At 43.6% G+C, this 26,399-nt stretch overlaps 1 protein-coding gene across 6 annotated transcripts in view; it reads right to left on the bottom strand.

The window, feature by feature from the left end:
* Ppp4r1 (protein phosphatase 4 regulatory subunit 1) overlaps positions 1–26,399 on the bottom strand; it is a 59,006-nt gene that overhangs the window by 5,396 nt on the left and 27,211 nt on the right. For all 6 annotated transcript variants that reach the window (XM_029471124.1, XM_029471123.1, XM_021186551.1 and 3 more), the window contains 12 exons: positions 25,645–25,787; positions 24,947–25,093; positions 22,613–22,720; positions 22,427–22,492; positions 21,707–21,865; positions 20,101–20,228; positions 11,110–11,642; positions 6,520–6,692; positions 4,974–5,069; positions 2,882–3,067; positions 1,171–1,332; positions 221–321 (listed from right to left, as the gene is read on the bottom strand). In XM_029471124.1, coding sequence (XP_029326984.1) covers positions 221–321; positions 1,171–1,332; positions 2,882–3,067; positions 4,974–5,069; positions 6,520–6,692; positions 11,110–11,642; positions 20,101–20,228; positions 21,707–21,865; positions 22,427–22,492; positions 22,613–22,720; positions 24,947–25,093; positions 25,645–25,787 — 2,002 coding nt within the window. The remainder of the gene's footprint in view (positions 1–220; positions 322–1,170; positions 1,333–2,881; positions 3,068–4,973; positions 5,070–6,519; positions 6,693–11,109; positions 11,643–20,100; positions 20,229–21,706; positions 21,866–22,426; positions 22,493–22,612; positions 22,721–24,946; positions 25,094–25,644; positions 25,788–26,399) is intronic.

Below are 26,399 nucleotides of genomic sequence, written 5' to 3'. Positions count from 1 at the left end.
TAACACCCCAGCCCACCTCAGTCACAGTGTGTGGACAGCACCTGCCAATGGATGCCCATTAATACCCAACTCCATGGCAGCCAGGGCAGCAAGGCAGGTAAGATGAGAAAGAATGAAGCCTCAGGACGTGAGGGGCATGAGGCCAGGAAGAAGCATAAAAAGGTAGAGATAAGATAAACCTACCCCTACAAGACAGTGCCAATAAGCTGTTAAAACTTACTCTGCCAGTTCAGCTCGAAAGCGCCAATTTCTACTGTTGTCTGTCACCAAAAACTCCTGGAGCTGATAAAGGTACTCTCGTCTTTTATCAATGTGAAGAAGCTGAAGTAACAAAACAAAATGCTTTTATTAACTAAAATATGTAGTAATTATCCTAAAGATACATGGCAGCTCTACTTCACTGTGAGTGTCTGTGTGCACACACCACATAGGCACACACACATGCAGAGGCCAGAAGAGAACACGGTGAGTTAGCAATGGTGCTAAGTTTATTCCTGAGACAAGGTCTTTTACTGCCTTTTTTGGCTAGCTGGCCCATTACCTCCTGCAATCTGCCCATCTTTAGTGCCCATCCCTAGGGTTTGGAATGTGAGCTCCATCTTTTGCTTCCTCATCCTTTCCTTTGTTTGAAAAGGGGAGTGTGGGCCAGAGAGCCCACTGGGCTGCTAAGTGCTCAAGTGGTAAGCACTGGGGCTCTTGCTGTGGGCGATGACTACAGTTCCAGGGACCCAGCCACCTCTTCTGACCACTACACATTCTGCACATACATACACTTAGGACAGACAGACAGACAGACACACGACTCCTATGTGGTGTACAGTTGAGGATAGGAAATCCACAGCACGCAAAGCTTTGCCTTTCCAGTGTCTTACTAACTACCTTGTAGAATGGCTGGTTCTCAAGGAAATCGAGCAGACCCCATACAAAGGTGAGCAACCTTAATACCACAATGGACAGTGTCCACATCATGTTATCCTCAAGCTGCAACACACTTAGAAAAGCGTGTCATACCACAGCTAACAAAAACTTTTAGCTATATTTCTTTATTAAGAAACACTGCTAGCACAATAAAATAAAATAAAATAAAAAAGAAAAGGAAACCAGAATTTAGGCTTAAATAGACTTTTAGTATATATTTTATGTATTTATGCAAAAGGATTTAGAAGTTACCTTCAGAAAGTCATGCAAGTGTTTAAGAACACCTATCCTGACTTCATCGAGGTCTTTTAAAAATCCATTGAAGATTGGAACCAGGTCTGCAGCTGTTAGCTGGTCTCCGAGGATCACCGCAAGCTCATGGATGGAGAAGGCTAGAGTCCTTCGAACTTTCCACTGTAGGAATAAAAACTGTGAGAGATCTAAACACAAAGTGCTGTGTACTCTGAACATTAGGAATCTCAGAAAGTCCAACCAGCAACAGGAAGGTGACAGCTCACTGTGCACAGGCAAGATGAGCTGTGCTAGACCCACTGATCCCACAGCTGACAGACAGCAAAGACCTGAATCCAGGCAATGCTCTCCATCCTGTATCTCCCCCACAGCCCCCACATGCACACATGCACAGATACAATTAAAAAATTACATCATGCCTTTAATCCCAGAACTTTGGGAGGCAGAGGCAGTTGGACTTTTGTGAGTTTGAGACCAGCCTGGCCTGAGTATATACATAGTCCCAGGTCAGCCAGGGCTACAGAGTTGAGACCTCATCTCCAAACAAAACCAAAAAAAAAAAAAAAAAAAAAATCACATCAGGTTAGAATTAACAGATACCAAGTTTAAAATTCTACCATGTGTCAAAAGTTGTGATAAATTTTCAGATCCTGCTATGGTACTTATTGTTCCCTTTTCCCTTGTGAGGGAAAACATGTTTGGGAGTCACTACTAACTTGTGTAGTTCTTTGAACACTGGACCCCTGAACTGCTGCTGGCCACTTGTATTAAACATTACTCTGTGCCACCCCTACACCCCCCCCCCCCCCCCCCCAGAGTGTTGTACTGTGCGATCTTGGAGAAAACCCAAAACTTATTTGTACAGAACTGGTAATTTAAGAAACAAAAATAAAGAGTCCTCTGTGTGTATAGCACACACTCATTGGTAAACAAACCCGTTCATGGTAACCCATCTGAGAGAGACAAAAGCAGACATATCCTGGAGGAGGGACTACAAAGACAGGGCATGTAAGGGCTGGAATGCAGAGAGCCCGAGAACTGCTGACAGGAGACAGAACCCCGAGATGAACTGGGTCCTGGGCTTCCTTCCCTGCCCATAGCCACAGTTAGGAAGCTGAGCCAAGCCTTGGTGCCCTGAATGGGTAATGAGCACTTACTATCTAGGCAGGCCAGTCCCAACAACTGCCGCTTAATAACAAGGTAACAGCTTAATAACTGACAGAACTGGGTTTTTACTATTGGCCTTTTGTTTGGGTTTATTTCTTGGGATGTGTAGAGGGCACACAAAAATCAGAGTGAACAAGGGGTACTGAAGTCAAAGCCTAGAAAGACAGAAGAAAAGCCAGATGTCCACACAACCCTTTATTCTGTATGCTTTCAAAGGATGTGTGCATTTCAAATCTCTGGGCACCCAGGCACCAAACCTCAGGACCAGTATACAGCTCTGTTAAGGTGTGAGAAATGAGCGCTTACAGCAGGACTGTTAGGGAGGTACCATATCTTTTAGTCTCTAGCATCACCTATGATAAACTTGGACGATACATGACTACAATGACAAGTGCTTTCTGGTACTGCTTTAAGCTGTCACAGTTCTCTATAACACCAACCATTTGTTGGGACACAGAAGTCTTCAGATTGTGAAAACCAATAAAATAAAATAAAATAAAATAAAACCATATGCTGCCTTCCAGACTCTTCAGTGCTCACTCACCTGCATGTCCGACGCTAGGGTCTCATAAGTCTCCCTCAGGCAGTGCCAGTTCTGTCTGCCAAGAGTCAGGGCCACACCCGGCAGACTATATGCACAGTGTTTAGCGATCTCAGTGTCAACTGTCTGTGCTCGAGAAGGGTCGGTCATTGACAAGTACTGATCCAGTAACGCTTGTGGTACAACATCCTAACCAAAAAAAAAAAAAAAGGGGACATAGCACATTGGAACATTCAAGTAAGTTTTCAGCAGGTTAGACATAAATGTGACTAATTTTAAAATATATCAATACTAATTTCAAAAACTGAGATATCTAGTGACTGAGAAGGGATTACCGGGGTCTTGTTGGCCAACTTGTTTAGCCAAATTGGTGTACTCCAGGATCAGCAAAAGACCTTGTCTCAAAACTAACAAACAAACAAACAAAAATCCAAGTAGGGGGTGGTTGAGGAAGACATTCAAAATCAACCTTTGGCCTCCACACTCATGCACACACATGTCAAAACATACACTAAAAAATAGCATGTACTAAGCAAATGTATATATGTGTGCACACATACATATATAAATAAAAAGCCTCTTAAAACAGGTCAGAATTGCTGTCACTAAATTGAAAAGTACATTACGGTGGAGGCTATGGCGTCTCCTTGAGTTTCTGCCATAACCATATCATTACCAACATGCTTCCTGGCAAGGGCATGACAGTGTGTGCCTGTCCTTCAGCACTCGGAAGGCTGAGGCAGGAGGATCAATTCTAAAGCCAGCTTGGACTACATGTTGTACCAGAAGTATGTCAAAATAAAGAAAAAGTTGAAGCCACATTCCTTCTATGGTAATTGTAAACTTACACTGGAGCTGGGCTTGGCAGTCCACACTTTTAATACCAACCCTAACCCTCACGAGGAAGAAGCAGGCAGGTGGCCCTCTGGGCAAGCCAGAACTACATGGCGAGACACCAGCTCAGGAAAACAAACCAAAGAGTTAAAGCCACGTCCCCCTCTATAAAAATGTAGAAAATCAAAGTGTACACATGTGTTTGGAATTCATGAGAGAAAATGTGCACATAGTCTTGCTAATGCATGTGCAATGTACTTTGGAAGGGGAGTTTTAGAGACTGTAGGCTGCTGAGCGTGGAAGCTGGGTGAGTGTGGAACTGTATCCCATGTAAACATGTCATGTGCTGAAGATGACAAATCTATGGGCCCTGGCTTTAAAACACTTTTACAGTTTGATTCTAATCAAACATTCTGATTCAATCTCCATGAGAAACACAGCTATATCCACGGACTACTGACTTAGGAGTCTCCTTCTAAGAATGTTCTGTTGCCAGGACCAGGAAGTGGGAGTGGGTGGGATGGTGAGCAGGGGGTAGGGGAGAGGTGATTGGGGGTTGTAGGAGGGGAAACCAGGAAAGGAGATAATATTTGAAATGTAAATAGAGAAAATATAAAAAAAATACATAAAACAAAAAAAAAGGGCCCTTCCCCTGAGGCAGACAACACAGAGATGTGAAAAACCTGCTGGGCTGGGGTGGCTTGCAGTGATCCACAGGCACCTCGTGGAGACGAGGCTGCAGCTGTCAGGCTAAGAGGCTCCTGCCTGCTTATTATGAGAAAGATCACCAAGGTCCATTTCCACAAAGGAAAGGAAAGACAAAGATAAGCCTGAATTCACAAGCCTGTGACAGGCAAGGTGGTGCATAGCTGTTAAGAGGACACTGTGACCCATGAGCAGCCTAGATACACAGTAAGTCTGAGGGTAGCATGGTCTATACAGTGAGACCCTGACTAAAAAACGAAAACAAAACACAATAAGGCCAATAAAATCCCTAAAACACTGGGATGCACCTAAGAAGCAGGTGATGACTGTCCCTAAAGAAAAAGGGCCCCCATCTTCCCGCACACCCACACGAACCCAGGACATGGAAAATGTGTGTGCTTGTGTTGGCTTTGCCACTTGCTTAAATTTTCTTTCACACACACGATAAACTATCTTGATCTTTTAAACCAGCGAGGATTACAAAGGAAGATTACTGAAGTCACAGGCAGGCTTTGGAGGAGGGATTACAAACTCAAATACACGTCTGGTCACTCACCTGGACTTTGGGTCTCCTATCTTCATCCGGGCTGAAGCCATCGCCAGGGCTTACGTCTGCACCTCCATGGACATAATCAGGAGTGGCCTCCGCATTCTGTAAGGAGAAAAATGTACTTCAAGAACTGCCCAGCCTGGACACGGTCCTCCCTTATTAAACTCTCCACTGGGTTACTTACCATCCACCACTCTCAGAGAGACACAGAGAGAGAAACTTTTAGGATTGTAAATGTTTATAAACATGCTGAAGGCCTCCTAAGAAGGTTTCCCTGCTTTAAATCAAGCTTGTGGAACAGCTGTTAAATGTATTAAAACAAGTCTTAGAAAAATTAGTTTATGGGGGCTGGTTAAGAGCGCTTGCTCTTGCACAGGGTCTGGGATCAAGCCGGGAGCACCCATGCGGTGACTCACAACCCTCTAGACTCCAGTTCTAGGAGCTCTGATGCCCTCTCCTGACCTCTGTGGGCACTGCGAGTACCCGGTCCACAGACAAACAAGTAGGCAAAACACCTTAAATCAATCTAAAACAACAAATTTAAAAAGGAGAAAAGTATTAGCTCATAGATAAACTACCAGGAGGAGTCTTCCAGTCAACTATCTTAGAAGGCAATGGGTGTCGCCCAGTGCTGTACTATTCCCACTCACCATCTATAGTAGCTGCTTTGACAGCTATACTTGCAGAACACAAACACACGCTCAGCCTGCCCTGCAGTGCATGTGCATCACAGCAGCCAAGCCTCCATAGTCAGGCTATTCCCCGAAGCACGAGTGCTACACATATCTGCACATGTCAGGCGCCATCCACAGAAGCAGGACCAAAGCACTAAGGATGCTGCCCTTGCCACCCCCACTGCCTGGCACTTCCCTGAGCTCCATCACTCAAGCTGCTAGGGTCAGTCTACACACTGCACTCTGGTGATGAGTGGTGTTCCTTCTCTGTCTGTAAGAGAGAGAGCGAGAGAGAGCGAGAGAGAGAGCGAGAGAGAAAGAGAGAGAAGAAATAGACGCTACCTGCCTCTGGCTTGAGGGCAAGGCAGTAGGAAACCAGGGTAGGATCATGTGAATGGCTACGTGGATGCAGCAAAGACGATGTTGGAGCAGTACCCACCCTCACACTTGAGTCCAGACAATGCCACAGCCCTCCGCAGCATGGCCTCAAGTCCTGGTCTTCTGCTCAGAGTACTGTGTTGCTTGCTGCAGTGAAATGGTCCGATCAGAAACAAAGCACCTCTCCAAAAAGAAAAGGGAAGAGTTAATTATTCTTGATAAAGGGCTTTGTTTCCAGTAAGACTATTTCACTGCAGTGAGCTACATCAACATCCACCCATCTGAACAGTCATATAGACAGGATTGACTTTTTTGAGCCTTTAGTAAGATGCTAAAGTCACAAGGATGGATGAGGCGAGAATAACTTTTTACTTTAGACAAAGGAAGAGCTAGAGAAAGAATGACAGCAGAGCGCTGACTGGAGTGCTGGCCGCCATGGTCCCCACGGTCCCCACAGAGACTGCTCATGCAGCTCTCGCTTGGTGACGCACTGAGCTCACCTCCTCAGCAGCGCTGATCAAAGGCACACAAGTGTCGTGACTTATGTTACAGTCTGGAAGCTCAGTGGCACACACTTCATCTTGTAGCTCACTCCGCTGCTCTACATCTCCGGTCTCTTCGTGAGCATCCAGGCTGGAAGCTCGCAGGGCAGCCGACAGCACTTCCACCTGTGCTGTGGGCAAAGGAGACTGTGAACGGAACAACCACAACACCCGCAGTCTTCTCTCCCCACGCTGCTATCAGTACACGGGTGTTTCTGGCACTGCTGTGAGAGAGCTGCAAACAATTTTCTACCGTGGCGAATCACTGGTCCTTCAAGAGACCACATGGAAAAAAGTGTGCACTGTGCTTCCAAAACAATTAGGATCCCAATTTTTTAAACATTTTATTTAATGTCTGAGTGCTCTGCTGCATATACATCCACCTGCCTGAAGAGGGCACCAGATCCCCCTATAGATGGTTGTGAGCCACCATGTAGTTAGTTGCTGGGAATTGAACTCAGGTCCTCTAGAAGAGCAATCAGTGCTCTTAACCACTGAGCTATCTCTCCAGCCCAGGAATACACTCTTGCTTGCCCAAAGCCAAAACAACTTACCAAGCACTACCTTCCTTATACAGAAAGTTCAAACTAAGAAAGAGGATTCTCTGTCCCACCAAATAAATGAGAAATTTAGAGAATATATTTATATTTTGGGGAGGGACCAAAGCTAACATTCCCCTTGCACACATAAAATTCAAATCTACTGCTCAAGACATCCTATGCATATGTGACAGCATCTGTATAGTTTCCTGCCTTGGAGAGTGGAGCTTCCTTCTGCAGAGGTCAATGCAGACTCTTAGCCTTACACTGAGTCTACACTAATCCTCCCCACACCAAGGCAGGCTTGTTAAAAGCAAAGGAGACGGACGGGTCCATGAAACTGCATGGAGATGACATGGCTGCTGTGATTGTGAACACTCAGCAGGGGCCCTCCAACATCCCATCATACACAGAGGGGTGCTCATGAGGCCACACCTCCCCCGAGCAGCTGTTGATGGTTGCTGAAGGAGATGGGTATCATCTTTATAGTGTGGCCACTGGGAGATGAGGCAGCAAGACAGGGTACAGGGGGAGATTAAAGGGGTAGTAGACAGTAGTGTGTGTGTGTGTGTGAAACTATCAAAAGCAGGTGCTATGCAAATGACTTAGAAAGCGTGGTGAGTCTGAGACAGAGGAGTGCCCCTGAGTACAGCTGTTCCCAGTTCACTAGCCCACTCTCATTCCTGGGACTGTTCTCTTTTTGAGGCGGCTGTGGCGGCCTAAACGCATTAAGTATCTGACCATGGACATTCAAGACTTGTGCCCAAGGAACTTCTACTTCGGTGGGTCATCATTACCTAAATAAAGCAAATAGTAGTGTTTACTTGTGGTACATTCTGGTGATTTGCATTGTTCTCAGAATTTCAGCTATAATTTGTAGTTACCATGACAATCATTTTAGCTCTCTCTGGGGTCTTTCAAGTTTCTAAAGCAAAAGCAGAAGTGTGCTCAAAGCTGACTATACAAACTGTCCCAGAGTGCATGCGGGTCCCCTGTCTCCCATGGACTTGCTTTCCATCCATGCATGTCCAGCCTGTCATACATGTGTTGTGAGCTGCTGGCCATGTGCTGCAGGCCAGCTGTGACTGCAGCTCTGCAGATCCACCACATCACTCTTACAAAGGACCTCTCCCATCTCTGGGTTTTCACTGTGTAGGATCTTCTGTTGAACTTGTCGTGAGAGCCTACTGTGTTCACAGCTAACAAAAGGATTCCCCCTTCCTTCCCTATTGGAGTCTAGTGAAAGCAGTTAATTCACTATTAAAAATCACAGGAGAAAAAAAGACCGTCAATGATCACAGGAGGTCTGAAACTGACTCCGCAGTAGTGCCTTACAATCGGCTGTAGCCTGGTCTGTGTAGAGCTGCTCCCTTAGAGTGGCGACACGTTCCCTCTCTTCCCAGGCTTACTGTCAAGACACCATGTTTACAGGACAGCACAGCACTGGTCTCTGGGTCGGACCCTTGCTTCTAGCCCTGGATCAAGAGTGCACCTTTTAAAACAGTCCAATGCTTTCTGGAGAACTAAAGGCAAGGCCTGCTCTATAACACACGGCTAGAAAAGAAAAAGAGGGGCTGGTGAGATGGCTCAGTGGGTAAGAGCATCCGACTGCTCTTCTGAAGGTCCTGAGTTCAAATCCCAGCAACCACATGGTGGCTCACAACCACCCATAATGAGATCTGACTCCCTCTTCTGGGGTGTCTGAAGACAGCTACAGTGTACATGTAATAAATAAATAAATCTTTAAAAAAAAAAAAAAAAAAGAAAAGAAAAAGAGCCCCACTGAGCCCTTCTAAAAGTTCAACTCATTTTGTAACACAATGGAAACTAGTTACTTAGCAGAGATTAAACAAAAAATGTCCTCAGATTTTAATAAAATCTAAAAGCACTACATGACAAATTTAAATTGTTCTAGGTGTCATAACTGAATTATAAGCATAATTCATATATAAGCATGTAAATACTTAAGTTACTATAGATTAATAATGAAATTTTTTAACTACAGTATAATTTTAAGTCAAATATACTAGCCATCTCCAAAAACACATATTATGAAACTTAAAAAGTTTATCATTTTACTTATTGAAAAAATGTGCATTCAATATTTCTATTAATATTCACTGAGTGCCCACAATGTGTTAGAGAATGGCCTTTTGCATAAAAATTAAGTTTAAGGAAAATAAAATGAGAGTCACTAAAGCTAGATGAACTTTACTAAGACTGAGGTTGATTATCGAGATTCAAACAAGAAGCTAAAGGAAATAACACATCAAACACTTGACTGTAGCTGCTGTGGGCATGGCTCGCTTCCTCTCATCAGAAGCTGAGGATGGGCGAGAAGAAGGGAGAACGCTGCTGTGTCACTGAGCAGTCTGTCCTAAGATTCAGAGAAGGTGGGGCTAGGAGACTGTTCTCCACCTCCGCTGTGGCACTAGCCACTGGTACTTCTCACATCTCACAAACTTCATTCAGAAGGGCAGTGGCTTCCACTGGTAGGAACTATATCCCAGTCAATCTTCAAAATTAAGGTCTCAACTAGAAAGCATGCTGCGCAGAATAAGCCAGACTCAGAGAGACAATACAATACAGCACGTTCTCTGTCCCCTGTGGATTCAAGATTATATATACCCATCTGTGCAGAGAGATAGTTTAAATCAAATTCAGTTAAATTAAAATAATATTAGGGATCAAGGATGTAATAAAATTTAATGCTTTTCAGGTATAAAACTACAACAGGAAATCTTAATCATAGTAAATGAAAACAAGTGCAGAAGGCAGCTAACTGAACACACAGACCACAGTTTTCAAAGTTTAAACAAGGTTTTAGCTGGGTATGGCGTGTCACACCGTAATAATCCGAGTTCTCACGACAATGGAGCAGGAAGACTTGGGGCCAGCCTGGGCTACAGAATGAGATCTTATCTTCCCCACAAACAAAGAAACCAAAAGAAAGGTTTCTGTTTTAAAAGAATTACTTAAGATTTAACTTTTTTTTGCTTAAAAATGGGTATTTCTCAAAATTGAGCAAACTGAGAGTTTAGAAATTTTAGTTTTAGGAACAAAAAGGGTAAAAACCATCCAGAATGTGGTATTACATCTGAAGATTTGCAAAAGTTTGCAGTTATGGATTTAAAAGTTTTTTGTTTTGTTTTTTTTCTTAGAGACAAATTGTCATGTAGACCTGTCTGGCCTAGAACTTTCTATATAGGCTAGGCTGGCCTAGAATTCCCAGAGGTCCGTCTGTCTTTGCCTCCTGAGTGCTGGGATTAAAGGTGTGCATCATCATGCCTAGTCTTAAGAACATTTGAGCACCATCTGACTGCATCTGCTCTTAACCCTGTTCCTAAGCTCCAGCAGCGGAATAAGGGGAGCCTTACAACATCCCACTCCCATTTAAGGACGGAATGCATCTGCTGCTTGGTAAGAAGTACTGCTTTCTTTAGGACTCAACAACCAGTTCAGCTGCCCACAGTGGAGGACATGGGCCATGTATGTGATGTCCCCGCCCCTAAAATACGAATTTGAAAAAGAAATTATTCTTGTAAAAGTCTAAAGCTCACTCTCTAGCCCTCACCTTTCTCACTCTCTAGCCCTCTTCCTCTCTCTCTCCCTTCCCCCCTCTCTCCACGTGACCATGTCCGGTTTCTCTTTCTACCTTCTCTCTTTCCCCCTGCCTTTCTACAATAAAGCTCTTAAACCATATACAAACAAAAAAGTCTAAAGCTCTTAAAACATCCTACATGTGAAAACCCAGAAATCTATGTCCACCATATAGACTACAGCACTTCTTTAAAAATAAGACCCAGAGCAAAGTGAATATAGTAGAACTCAGAACTTAAAAATTATAAATGTTAAACACTGAATAACTGCAAAAGGTGATTTCTGAGTGAACACATCTATTCAACAACAAACAGCAGAGAGGAGCCATCTTAGACACACAAACCAGACCAGCAATGTTGTCTAAAGGGCATGTTTAAAATCACCTTTAGTACAATAGACTCTTCCATACCTTTCACATCTGGGTCATCCATGTGTGGCTCAAGGTTTTCTATCATTTCTTCTAGTTCCTTCCGGGTAGCCATGGTGATATTGGGAGAGCCTGGTAGAGGGGCTGCAGGTGCATCTCCTGGTCTCTCTGGGCTGAGTCTCTCCTCGGGGTCCTGCTGGAGCTCTTTATCAAGATCTATTTTAGGTAGAGGAGTCCTCCAGAAATGGAAGGAGTTGAACATGTCCTGGTCTAAGGGAGTGGCCTCTGGGGAGCTGGTGCCAGCGTCTGGCCGGGACGCAGACTTGCTGTTGGTGTCAGGCTTTCTACCATTCTCATCATTGCTAGCTGCTTCCTGAGGAGACTCTGAGGACAAAGTACAGAGTAAGGAGCTGTCCACTGGAGCAGGCATGTCACCTGCAGAGTCCCCAGGTGTCTTGGCAGCACAGCCTTCGAGTGTGCTCTCCAGCCTGGCACTGGAGTGAGGGGCACTGAGGTCTGAAGGAGCGTCCTCTGGCCTGCGATGCTCTTCTTCTACGACATCATTGTCTCTCATCCTTTCATTGTTTCATTTAGGGGAGAGAAAAGAAACATGGAAGTATAGACATAATTACTGGGGAAAGAAGGTCAAGGACAAGTCTGACATAGCATTCAGACGAGCTAAGCACCCACAGGAACTCAACAGCCTTGCATGTTACACACACAGCTTTTCCGTCAGTTGTTCTGCAGAGAGGTGAGACACCTGTCAAACTTGTCTAAACAGTCAAGCATTATTAACAGCTGGAGAAGGCAACACTTAAGAATCCTGGGATGCTGGGACAGGAGAGGTAACTCCGCAGTTAAGGACACTGACTGCTCTTCCCAAAGGACCCAGCTTCAAATCCCAACACCCACACAGCAGCTCACAACTGTCTGTAAGTCCAAGATCTGACCTTCTTACATATACATACACGAAGGCAAAACACCAATGCACATAAGATTAAGATAAATGAATTTTAAAAGATGATTTTAAAAAAATCCTGGGATACAACAATACTACAATATTAGTAACAGCAGGAAGAAGATTCTAAGATACACACAAATTTTAAATTATCTATTCAGGGATTATCTGTATTCTACTCAGCTCCAATGACACAGAGAAAGCTGAGAGTCAAAACATTTTTGCTTATAAAAGGGGGATAAAGCCGGCAGTGGTGGCGCACGCCTTTAATCCCAGCACTTGGGAGGCAGAGGCAGGTGAATTTCTGAGTTCGAGGCCAGCCTGGTCTACAGAGTGAGTCAGAGTGAGTTCCAGGACAGCCAAAACTACACAGAGAAACCCTGTCTCGAAAAACCAAAAAAAAAAAAAAAAAAAAAAAAAAAAAAAAAAAAAAAAAAAAAAAAAAAAAAACCAAGAGGGATAAAGCACACACACACACTCACACACACAACTCTAGAAGGCAGCAGAGAAGACACTAGCTCTCTCAGATAATGTATTAAAAACTACTTAAGTATAAATACAGAGCTATTTTTATTTCTTCCACAATCTCCAATGCTACTTCAAAACCAGGTTTTTCCCAGACGGGCTGTGGGAGCATGCGAAGGCTGGAAGCACTAACCACTGTCTTTCCAATGCAGCCATTGACACCACTGCTGTAAGACAAGTAGTTACTGAATGGACACCCACTAGGACCCATGAATAAATCAAGTTTCGGATGTGGTATATAGGTCTAAGTAAACTGTACAAATGTAAGGACCCAAATTCAATCCCCAGCACCAATGTAAATAAGCAGGAGGAGCTACACACCTAGAGTCCCAGTGCTGGGGAGACAGAAGCAAAAGGATCTCTGGGGCTTGCTGGTCTGCTAGTCTGGGTGAATTGGCAAGCTCCAGGTTCAGGAGGAGACCCTGTCTCAACAAATAGGGTGGGAAGCAATAGAGAAAGATGACTGAATAGACCTCTGGCTTTTACACACACACTGCAGACTCACACATGCATGTGCATGCACATTCATGCACACTCTAGCACAATCATCTTTAGCATACACAAATAAAAATGAACACAGGAAGCCAAGCTGGGCATGGTGGTGCACACCTGTCGAGACTGGAGGATCAAGAATTTAAAAGGAGCCTGGCCCTACATCGATAACATGAGAAAGCTGAGGTAGTAATTGCAGGTAAACAAACATTAAACTACAAAAGCAAATTACTACCATAACAATTAAACTAGTCAGGTGTAGTGGTACATGCCTTTAATCCCAGTGCTGAAGCCAGTGAGGCAGGTGGACCTCTGAGTTCCAGGTCAGCCTGGTGTACAGACTTCCAGGACAGCCCTAGCTATACAGGGAGAGTGACTCAAAAAGTTTACTTTTACCCCACCCCCAAATTAGGGAATGAGTCCAAAAGAGACGTACAGGTGGGCCACAGGCCCTGGAGAAAATGATGTGACTTTCTAGAAAAACCTGGACGTGCTTTGAGGCAAACAAAAGAAAAAGAAGAGACAGGCGCAGCACACAGGCCAGGCCGTGCTAAGAGGCTAGGCAGCAGTCAGAACATAGGCCACCCTCCTGAAGCTAAGGAGACTACAATGGCTGACAGGGACGGTGCAAAGTCTGGACACACTTCTGAGCTTGACCTGCGGCCACCACAAGTAATGAAGCAACTATAAAACCTATCAGAGGGGCTGGCGAGATGGCTCAGCGGCTAAGAGCACTGACTGCTCTTCCGAAGGTCCTGAGTTCAAGTCCCAGGAACCACATGGTGGCTCACAACCATCCAAAATGAGATCTAATGCCCTCTTCTGGAGTGTCTGAACACAGCTACAGTGTACTTACATATAATAATAAATAAATCTTAAAAAAAAAAACCCAACTATCAGACATCTTCTTTTCCTAAGACCCTCGTTCAAGTAGTGCAGAAGACAAAACTGGAGAGAAGCCGGGCTGCCGGAGTGCAATGTCAGCACCAGAGACGACAGACCATGTGTGAGCACAGGTGGGGTCTCCATCAGAGATCAAGGTGGCGACACTGTGTGCATCCAGTCACTTCATGCAGAGCCTGGTGGAAACCCAGAGTCTGGCTAGGGTGATCCAATACATGCCCACAGCACTAACTAGATGCTACCAACATGAGAGCAGTTTCCACAGGTTACAAAGTTCAGGTCTGGTCAGGTGGATCGGGCATCTGCTAAATTCCAGTAGTGCTTGCTATCTATGAGCAGTTGACAGACTCACAAGCGCGCAACATAGGGGGGAGCAGTGTAGGAGGCAAGAAATGGTAATGCTGAAAGGCAGGTTAATCAGAGGGAGCCAGGGGAAGAATGACAGACACAAGGGTGAAGAATGGAGCAGCCGAGGTAACAGTGTCTAAGAAGACAATCCAGGCTCCCATGACTTGAAAGTAAAAGGGTCAATGGAGATGTAAATTTGTAACTTGAAAGTAGTAAAGAAAAAACACCATGCGCCTATGAACACAGTGTACATGAAAAGAAATACAAAGTATCTGAGAGGTTTAAAGAGTGTCTAAAACTTCTCAGCTTCAGAACAGAATATCAAACTGGAAACTTAAGAGGAGCTTAAAATATAAGGGTCCTGCACTATTCCTGTATGGCATCAGTTTACCCTGTGCATGTGTGTGCTGGGAATTGACTCCAGGGCCTCCGGAGCAGCAGCCAGTGCCCAAACACTGAGGTGATTCTCCGGTCCCATTGCAGGTTTTCATGAAAGCGCTGAGCCCATTTTGTAAGGCTCACCATTTTCGGAAACATTTCTAAAAAGACCTGCTTTTTAAAATGTAAGGTACAAATTGAAATTTTATAAGCACATGTCGTCTGAAAACATGGCATATAGTAAAAGCCTTTGCTATCTGGTGCTTCTCTTCCCAACTGTAAACGCATGAGACGCACACACTCGGCATCCGTATGTCAAACAGGAAGCGACTGAGCAGCAAGGGAGGGGCCACCTTAAGGGGAGACTCCTGCCCCGTTCCTGACTCCTCTTCCAACAGCTGTGACCAGTGCTCCAGTGAGAAGCGACTCTCCCCAGTGTGTACAAAGTACACATTTATGAGCACTCTGGCCTGTTAGTCGCAGCACGGAATCATTTCCTGCTGTCAGAAACTGGATGACAGCCATGCACTGATTCTACATTTGAAAAATACAAAGCTAATACTTGAAAAAAGAATAAGAAAAAATGTCTCAAACTGCTCCAAGGGTCGGGGGAAATCCACATAGGCAAGCACACATGGTAAACGGTGCTGGAATGTTTGGGTGAAGCAGAGACTGTAGTAGTCTTTATTTTCCAGAATCATTCTACATAAAAACTTAAAATTATAGTAAGTTGGTATTCTGCAGGGGCAAAGTGAAACCTTAGATTTTTTTTTTTTTTTTTTTTTTTTGGTTTTCTGAGACAGGGTTTCTCTGTGTAGCCCTGGCTGTCCTGGAACTCACTCTGTAGACCAGGCTGGCCTNTTTTGGTTTTCTGAGACAGGGTTTCTCTGTGTAGCCCTGGCTGTCCTGGAACTCACTCTGTAGACCAGGCTGGCCTTGAACTCAGAAATTCGCCTGCCTCTGCCTCCCAAGTGCTGGGATTAAAGGCGTGCGCCACCACGTCCGGCGAAACCTTAGATTTTATCATCTGACAAATTTAAGGCACTCACAGAAATCTAAGTAGCTGTCACTCAGGACTGGGTTATCGGCTCCCCTTCAAGTTAATTTTAGCATTGGCCCTGCAGCATAATGTGAGCCGTTTCTTCCTTTTCAGCACAAGTAAATCAATTGTGTGTTGAAAGTTAAAACACAAAGTTTTCTTTTTTTAATGATTTTTTTTCAATTTTTATTAGATATTTTCTTCCTTTACATTTCAAATGCTATCCTGAAAGTCCCCTATACCCTCCCAATGATTTATTTTGATGTGAATTGGTGTTTTACCTGCATATGTGTCTGTGTAATGGTGTAATCCCCCTGAAACTGGGTCTAGATGGAAGACTTAGTCACATCTAAAACAAGTGCATACGAGAGCAACAGAGGCAGCTTTCAGGTTTTTCTCAAGAACCCTGAGTAAGCTGGGTCTGATGGGGCCAGCCTGAAATCCCAGTACCAGGTAGGCATGAGCAGGGAGGTCAGGAGTTCAAGACCAGCCTTCACTTCATGGGATCCTCTCTCAGCCTCTGATTCCCATACAAGTTAATCTCCAATACCCTCAAACTTCCTTAACAGAGGCCTGGGAGCCTCGCAACCTAGAACAATTATGTCAAGGACAAAATGACTCACGAAAAAATCTAGTTTAAATATAACCAAGCCAAAAACAAAGCAAACAACAGGATACACTTCCAAGCTAAATTCATAATTACACTATGAAGCAATTAAATGAAGCTTTGATATTAGTGAAATATTTCCAAATTATTGATACATAACAATCAGCTATTGTTCAGATACTTGGGTTTTGAAGATCAAACCTATAGATTCTTAGAATAGTTCAGTCAAGATTTTTTATTTATGGGGGTTATTAATTAAAGGGGAAAAAATTTCAGGTGTGATAGCATACTCTTTTAATCCCAGGACAGCCAAGGCTACATAGAGTCCCTGTCTCAAATATTCAAAAGAAAAAAACAAACGTGGCAGGAAGGTAGGTGAGGCGCTAGGAAGAGCTTGGGTGGGGGATGACCTACTGCATAAAGGTATCAACTTTGCAAAGGATGACAATCTAGACCACACACCCACTGAGTCAGGTCTAGGGAAGGCGTCAGCATAAACAAAGATACAGACCAGGCAGATGCAATGGATATGCTCATACTCTAAGCATGATGAAAGCAAACCTATCATTTCAAAAGACACGGCTTAACACAAGTGCTGTACAGATCCTAAGCTGCTCAATTAGGCTCTGATCCTAGGAGCTGCTGGTATGGAGACAGTGAACACCGACAGATATTTTGTTAATAGACAATACACGTGAAATGAACCTTTTCAACAGAGAGCAGTAAGCAAAAAAGGCAGGGTGAGTCCAACAAACAAAGGGCGTGCAGAACAGCAGGCAGCCAGGCAGCAATGCAGCACTTTCAGTGTCCACTTTGGATAACTACTGCTGTGATGGGAAGCAAATCCAGGGCATGTTTTAGGCAAGTGTCCCACCACTGACCTACAGTCCTAGAGCTCACTATTTTAAACTTTGCATAACTTTACAAAGTAAATCTCAATGCTTTAATCTGTCTGTTTTCCTGCACAAACATCATGACCAAGAAGCAAGTTGGGGAGGAAAGGGTTTATTCAGCTTACACTTCCATACTGTTGTTCATCACCAAAAGAAGTCAGGACTGGAACTCAAGCAGGTCAGGAAGCAGGAGCTGATGCAGAGGCCATGGAGGGATGCTGCTTACTGGCTTGCCTCCTCTGGCTTGCTCAGCCTGCTCTCTTATAGAACCCAAGACTGCAAGCCCAGAGATGGTCCCACCCACAAGGGGCCCTACCCCCTTGATCACTAATTGAGAAAATGCCTTACAGTTGGATCTCATGGAGGCATTTCCTCAACTGAAGCTCCTTTCTCTGTGATAACTCCAGCCTGTGTCAAGTAGATACAAAACTAGCCAGTACAGTCTGTAAGCAACCTGTGTCAGCATCTTCAAATAGTATTATAGCCTGATAGATCAGATAAAGTCAGACGTCCGTAATCAATAAATCCTTCCAGAAATATTAAGTGACAGTATGTTTCCAAACAGATGAAACACTACACACAAGACCAGCAGTAGTGGAAAGCTAGCAGCAAAACTGTCCTCAGAGGGCCGAAGAGATAGATGGCTCAGCCATGCAGAGTTCAACGCTCATGCTTGGTTCTTGGGAAGCCACACAGGGTGGCTCACAGCAGCCTGGAACTTCACTCTAGCAGACTTCATCTCTTTTAGCGTCTATGGACACCAGCGGATATCACATGCTATACTCTCACGCACACATACAAAACATGCATGCATACCCACACTTACATATCATACACCCACAGACACAGCATATCATAAAAATATAAAAACAAAAATGCCTTATGTGTTTGACACTGACAAGTATGAAATCTAGGGAACGGAAACAACCCTGACCATAAACCTGACCAGATTCCAGGTTCACACTGAGTTCCCACACTGGCTGGAAACCACACCAGGGCTGTTTAAGGCAAGGCACTCACATCACCTTCTGAGGCAGCAATACGAGCATGATGTGTAAATATGCCTAAGCTTTTACAGTATTTAAAGCAGACGCTTCCTCATTCAGGAACTCTCTTTCCTTTACTGTATCATTAGCACAACTCAATGGCAACTACAGATAGTCCAGTGCTACAAATAACACAGATTTGCACACCTCTTATATCACAGTGCAAGTCAATTAAAAAGCCACACTATTGTTTGCTGTCCCATAAAGCCGCACACCCGCAGCCACCACGTACAGTCCACAGCCCACAGCCCACAGCTGCGCCTGGTACCTCTCGCTGTGTATCCAGCACAGCAAGGCTGTGGGTACTGTGCTGACAGTGCTTTGTACTTACAGCAGCGTCTGCATTTGTGACAAAGAATACAATGTTTACCACCTGCTTGCTACCTACTGAAGATGCTCTTATACACTTCCTATACACTTACACATTCACTTATTAGACTCTTTCCAGATTTAAAATCAAGTGATGTGCCAACTTAAGTACACTTAAATTGATCATTAAAAAATGTAAGTGGTGGGGCTGGAGAGATGGCTCAGTGGTTAAGGACACTGGCTGCTCTTCCAGAGGTCCTGAGTTCAATTCCCAGCAACCACAGGGTGGCTCATAACCATCTGTAATGGGATCTGACGCCCTCTTCTGGCATGCAGGTGTACATACAACTAGGATACTCATATACATAAAATAAATAAATATATCTTTAAAAAGAATGCAAGCGGACTTCACAAATGCAGAGAAGGCTATATCCCCACCCCCCACCGGACTTATCAAATCCTTCTAACACTGGTCTTAAAGAACTTAGACCATGCTCGCCAGGAAGACATAATAGAGAGATTCTCTTCCTTTACAAAAAAAAAAAAAAAAAAAAAAAACCAGTACCTCAGATGTGTTTGGCAGGACAGTAGGAGAACAGGCAAAAAGGTAAAACAAGGCAGCAGAGAAGAAAGGAAGAACTGTCAAATCAAAACACCAAGAAAGCAAATACCACAGTACCAAGACCTATAGAAGAGAACGGCCATTAGCATCACGGCAAGGGGCTGTGTCAACATCATGTATGCAACAGCAGAGGCTCACGCACCCTTCCATGCACTGTCTGACCCAGAGTTCTCGGCTTAACTATAATAAATGCTAAGAACTAAAAATATCAACAGAAATTCTTTAAACCTAGAAATCTGAAAATCAGAGTTTCAACCTCTATTAAACTTTGGTAATCTTAAAGTTGTTCATCTATTTAATATGTATATTAATTTAGGGCTAATTATTAAAATGCTACCCTCAGAGCTGGAGAGATGGCTCAGCAGTTAAGAGCACTGACTGTTCTTCCAGAGGTCCTGAGTTCAATTCCTAGCAACCAAATGGTGGCTCACAAGCGTCTGTAATGGGATCTGATGCCTTCCTCTGGTGTCTCTGAAGAGAGCAATGGTGTACTCATAAAAACAATATAAATCATTCTTTTTAAAAAGAATGCTTCCCTCAGTGAGGGATTATAGTGATCTCTTTGTCCAGAGAATCCACAATCCATGTTAAATTGACTGTAAGGAACAGGAAAGCGTCAGAGTAAACTATATACAGAAGCAAACGTTCAATTCGCTTTTTAAGACAAAAGCTTTCAATATATTGTCTAAGCACCAATAGTTTCCTAGGCAAATAATTCATTAACTACTCAGTAAGTCAGGTTTGCCACTCTGTGTGAGGCATCAAGCTGTGTTCCAAGCATTTTCTCAGTCAATGGGTAGCTAACCAAAGGACAACGTATGTATCACCAAGAAACTATAAAGCACTCCTAACTAACATTATCCGGCAACACAGTGGAAAGCTGTCACAAGTGTACAAAGCTTCACCATCACACCTGTCTTTGTCTTCTGCCGAGGAGTCTTCCGAGCTCTTGCTCTCATCTTTAAAGCACTGGCCCGAGCTTGATGGATTAGCAAATGTGGATATGAAAGGCCCCAGAGACTGAAAGGCTGCTTGGCGAACCTAAGAAGAGAAAAAGGACAATAATAAATATAAGCATAAAGAGGTATATATATTTTAATGCACACATACTTCCTCTGCATATACAAAAGCCAAAGTATGTTCAGGATAACAGGAAAGCCTTGTAAAAGAAACCTGACTCTCTCTTCACTTGACTTGGCTATTCAGACAATAGGAGCTGAGTGGCATATACTACTGTGTTCCTGTACGCTTCAAAAACAAGAACTAACTGTGCAGACCAGGCTGGCCTCCAGCTACCTGCATCTGCCTCCTGAGTGCTAGGATTAAACCTTCACATTCTCAAAACTTGGTAAAAAATACCTATTAAATTAAAAGACAAAAAAAGGAAACAAAGTCAGTGAGTTTTACAACCATTAAACAGCAAGCTAAATTAAAAACTTGATTTGTAAACAAAAATACTTTCAGGGGTCTGCAACCCTATAGGTGGAACAACAATATGAACTAACCAGTACCCCTAGAGCTTGTGTCTCTAGCTGCATATGAATCAGAAGATGGCCTAGTGGGCCATCAGTGGAAAGAGAGGCCCCTTGGTATTGCAAACTTTATATGCCCCAGTACAGGGGAATGCCAGGGCCAAAAAGTGGGAGTGAGTGGGTAGGGGAGCAGGGTTGGGGGTGGGTATAGGGGACTTTCGGGATAGCATTTGAAATGTAAATGAAGAAAATACCTAATTTAAAAATTGGAAAAAAAAATACTTTCCAGCTAATAAAAAGACAACCTTTAATAACCTCCTACTGACTAGTCTCTTATATTTATATGAGTAACGTAATTATAAATTCCTTCTTTTGAGGGAAGGTGTTCAAGACAGGGCTTCCCTAGGTAGCTCTCTCTATCTTAGAAATCACTCTGTAGACCAGGCTGGCCTCACACTCACAGATCCTCTGCCTCTGAGTGCTGGGATTAAAGGCGTGCACCACTTCTACTTGGAGTAAATTAGTTTTTAAATTTGAAATCATCGAGCTAGAGAATTGGCTCGCAGTTAAGAACACGCTCTTCCAAAAACCCTGGGTTCAGTTCCCAGCACCACATGGTAACTCACGGCTTCCCACTACTCCTGTTTCAGCACTGACGCCCTCTTCCGGTTTCAGTGGACCCCAGATATGCATGTGGTGTGTGTGTATATGTATGTATGTGTGTATGTGTATGTGTATGTATACACACATACATACATATACACACACGTACGTGCATGCATACAGGCAAAATACCCATAGACATAAAATAAAATATTAAAACATTTTTTTTTAAAAAAATCATTTACTTTCTTCCAGAGGTCCTGAGTTCAATTCCCAGCAAACACATGGTGGCTCACAACCATCTGTAATGGGATCTGATGCCCTCTTCTGGTCTGTCTGAAGAGAGCAATGGTGGTGTACTCATATACATAAAATAAATAAATAAATCTTTAAAAAAAAATCATTTACTTTAGTCTCAAAAATGTTTTTAAAAAGCAATGTTACCCAACGTGAAGGATCACTGATCAAGTTAATAAATAGTGCTGATAACTTTGTCCGTCGGATTTCTTGACATGTTGCACAGGAGACAGCCATGAAGCATTCAGCACAGGCCTTTCGGACGCCCCACACGTTATCAGAGCACAGCTGGAAGAACCTGGGCAGCTGTGGGAACACGGGGACACCAGTTACTTCCCTGCCATCTTCTGTTTTAATGATGGATATTCTTAAAACATACAGAACGTATTTAACACTGGAACTCAAAAACTTCTAATGCATCACACCCAATTTATAACTCCCCCTAGAAAGGCAAAACACAGCTGGCTGTCATCCGAGAGCATCCGAGAGCTCACAGCTGAGCTCCTCGTGCCAGTGGATGTATAGACAGTCTACGCATATGAATTTGTGCATGGGGCACATGCATGTCACAACTTAACTCCTCTGCCATGAGATTTAAGTGCCCCAGAGAGGACTCTGGTAAAGCAAGTGCCCTAGTGAGGTTAGAGACTCAGGTGAGTGAATCAGGACTGAGTCACTCTGTACAAGTGGGAGGCTAACAGGGTGCCACTGTTTAATGATTAAAGAAGCAATCCTTAGCAAAACGCATTTCAAACACCAACTTGTAGTTCCAAACATACAAACATCATTCTGGTTTGCAGTCACGGGGGCATATTAATAAACTCTATTACTTTGTATTGCTTATTCTTTAATACCTTAGATACTTACCAACATTTCTTCTGTAGCTTGTTGGCCAACTACACTGCAAATATCTCCAAAATTGGCAGCGCAGACCTGTAACAGAACCATCACTAACATTTTAGTATCACATGAGTTCCTTAAAAACATTACATTCCACACACCAGAGCATCATGCGTTCTTAAACTCGGAAACCCAGAGTGGATGCAGACTTACCTTGCGGACATGAAACATTCGACAGTCGCAGCACATCTCGCAAAACCTAGGGAGGATGAGACGCTCCGTAATGTCCTTCCCAACCATGGGGGCCATCTTGCACATTATCTGAAACAAGTGAGAAAAATTCATTTTGAAAACATCTAAGGCCTTTTTAAGTTAAATTAAATAATTTAAAGAAACACATATTAACCAATGTACAGCAAATGTACTAAATCTAGGGGAAAATGATTTTCCTATCATTAGTTAATAACTTAATCATTTTGCCAGTAACTTCGAAAAATAGGAAAAAGAGAAAAAAAAGAAAATTCCACCTTTAAACTTAGCACTTGAGAAGTAGAAGCAGGCAGGCTCTGAATTCAAGGCCAGCCTGGTCTACAATCGAGTTCCACAACAGCCAGGGCCATGTCTCAAAACACCCACCAGCAGCAGCAGCAACAGCAAAGGGAGTGCCTGTTCAAAAGGCAAGGCCATGTCCGAGGAGATGACTGCTGAGTGCAGCTGTGTCTCCGAGGAAAGCTCCTCAGGTCACGTCAGCTTTGGTGTCAATGGGGGAGTGAAGCCTGCCTTTGCATAGACACAGTCCCAATACATATTTGTTCCAGCTAACCAATAACAAAGAGCTCCCTTCCCTAACAACTAACTCAAGTCCATCCCCATACTTAATACACGGGGAAATCTGATGCCTGCCTGTCAGCATTTCCCAGACACATGTATTCCCAGAGTGTGTAAAAGACACACGGATGGCAAAGAGACTCTCAGCTATGTACGGCATCACTGCCTACAGAGAAGCTCCAACGGATCTAATAAAGAACCTACCTGAATAAGTACATTTAACAAAGCTGCAGGTATCTACATAAGAATAAAAACGGGGCTGGCGAGATGGCTCAGCGGATAAGAGCACTGACTGCTCTTCCAAAGGTCCTGAGTTCAAATCCCAGCAACCACATGGTGGCTCACAACCATCCGTAATGAGATCTGACACCCTCTTCTGGAATGTCTGACAACAGCTACAGTATACTTACATATGATAAATAAATAAATCTTTCAAAAACAAAAAAAAAGAATAAAAACGGCTTATATTTCTATAAATTAACAATGAACTGGAGGGCTTTAAAAATACATCATTTATAATGTTAAAATGTGAAATCCAACAAAAAGTGAGATCTTCCTGTTCAAAGTTACAAAACGTAATTGAGTAATCAAATCCATAAGTAAATCCCTTCAAGGTGTGTCATGCTCACAGGCGGTCAGGCTGGCAAGTCTCCTCAGGCCAACCTGCAGGTCAATGAGTCCTTCCTCAGTTCTCCATTGTTGGGCAGCAGGGTAATACCTGCAGCTCCCACATCCCACAGACAGCTTGGTGCTTCAGAGATGCAAAGCTGAGATCTGAAGCCCTGTCTAATCAGGGTACCATAGTATAACTAATGGTCTCCTAAAACATGGGGAACCATAAGCTTTCTTTTAATCCTGAACATTATAATTATGTTTTTAGGCTAGGCTCCCCTTAATATAACCAACAGTTTTACCCAAACTGATTTTCTTTATTGAAGAATTTCTGAAATGAAACGTGATTGTTTGGAGCTAGGTAGGGATGATGACTGTAGGTCTCTGTGATGGTTTGTATATGCTCGGCCCAGAGAGCGGCACTATTGGGAGGTGTGGCCTTGTTGGAGTAAGTGTGTCACTGTGGGCATGGGCTTTAAGATTCTCACTCTAGCTGCCTGGGAGCCAGTATTCTGCTGGCAACCTTCAGATGAAGATGCAGAACTCTCAGCTCCTCCTGTATCATGCCTGCCTGGATGCTGCCATGCTCCCGCTTTGATGATAATGGACTGAACCTCTGAACCTGTAAGCCAGCCCCAATTAAATGTTGTCCTTATAAGAGTTGCCTTGGTCATGGTGTCTGTTCACAGCAGTAGAACCCTAACTAAGACAGTTGTGATTGTATCAAATGCCACTGAACACTATACTTTAAATGGCTAATTTTATGAATTTCACAACAATGAAAACTGTTGAGAAAAAAAATCTACATTTTTGTTAATTGGTATCTACTATGTAAGAAATAATGAAAAGGGAATTTTTCAAGAGACAGAAAACTATATGATCATCACTGTTCTCATGGATAACCTGGACTCACTCACAATTTCTGTTATTGTTTCTTATATCAACAGAAGAGCAGTGTTAGAGGTATACAGAGCTAATGCTGTGTATCCAGTCAGGTTTATTTAGTACTTTCCTATCCCCCTGTCTCAGCTCAGGAACCAAGGATGGGAGTGACACCACACACCAGCACACTCTCAAAGCTCCCTGAAAGGTAGGCAACAGACTTACAGCCACAGCCTCTGTCTTCACATCATCATTGCTGTCTGGGGCAGTCAGGTCTATGAGGACAGGGCACACCTTGGTCTCCACGTCAAATCGCTCAATCAGCTCCTGCTCCAGCAGAGCCAGCAAAGCTGCCTGACTGGTTTTCCTCACCTACCAAGAAAAACACCACAGTATAAAAAACACAAATATATAAAATTCTACAACAACCAGGTGATGGCAGTGCATGCCTTTAATCCTAACGCTTGGGAGGCAGAGGTGGATGGATCTCTGAATTTGAGGCCAGCATGGTCTAGTGAGTTCCAGGACAGCCAGGGATACACAGAGAAAGCTCTGTTTCGAAAAAACAAAACCAAACAAATTGTAGAGACAACATCATTTTTGCAGATGGGAAAAACTATTAATGTAGGAACCTGTAACTTGCAAATCCTAGCAGGTATTTATGGGTACTCCCTTCAGTTCTTGACAGACAGAGTGTCACTGAGGGCACTGGGAAGACTGGTAAGCGGGCACCCTTTATAACAGGATCAAGGGGTCTAATTTGTTAGACTCTCCACACACCTTAATCTAAGATAAGTCTCTTCTGGAAAATACAACAATTAGGTTAGACCCCAAAAAAATTCAAATTATATCACTTGGGTTGGGCCATTCTACATGTCCGATGCTATATAAAAGTCCTTTAAGAACAAGTAATGCAACCTTACCTGGTTATTCTGGTCTGCGAGGTATCTGACCACAATAGGTAGTAAGTACTTGGAAAAAGCATACGGTATAGAAGGCCGGTTCTCTTGACAAAACAGTGCAATGTGCGGCACTTGTTCCATCAGCTCCGCTCTCACAGTTGGTTCTAGAGAAACAGCAGCAACATGAACAGCACATCCTCGCACCCAGACAGCTGCCTCCCTTCATCTGGGTTCCAGGCTACTTAGACACCAGCATGGTGAGAACTCACACTGTTCTCTAGCCCAACACTTCTTTCCTTAAGTGAGAGAATGAAGTCACTCCCAACCTACATGTATCCTGGCCCAGTGTGCACTGAGTTCAGAGCGTCTTACGATGAACACATTGACCGGCATCTACCATGAGCCACATTGAACTGGGGGTTAAATGCTCTATCTGGCATTCCTACTAAGTCTGTGGCAGGAGAGTATTATAAATGAGAACAGCACTACACTGGGCTACCATCTGCAGACTCCATGATGTAAGAACCACCTAGGAAAAGTTGTAAGGCTAGTGGCTTCTCCTCTCAATATCATCTCTGAAAGATAATAACTAGACTTAAAACAACTAATTTCCCTTTATGAAAACATTAAAGATAATAGGTACCACATTAGTTAAAAGGTAAAACAGCATAGGCAACCAAAAGTATTAACAGTTAAATATATTCATGCTACTGCTAAAGGGATAGAAGAAAAAAAATTGAACCCGGCAGTGGTGGCGCACACCTTTAATCCCAGCA

This window comes from Mus caroli, chromosome 17 (genome assembly GCF_900094665.2).
Source record: "Mus caroli chromosome 17, CAROLI_EIJ_v1.1, whole genome shotgun sequence".
Taxonomy (NCBI): Eukaryota; Metazoa; Chordata; class Mammalia; order Rodentia; family Muridae; genus Mus; species Mus caroli.
Note: the sequence above shows the minus strand (reverse complement) of the source record. Positions and strands in the feature narration are given on the sequence as shown.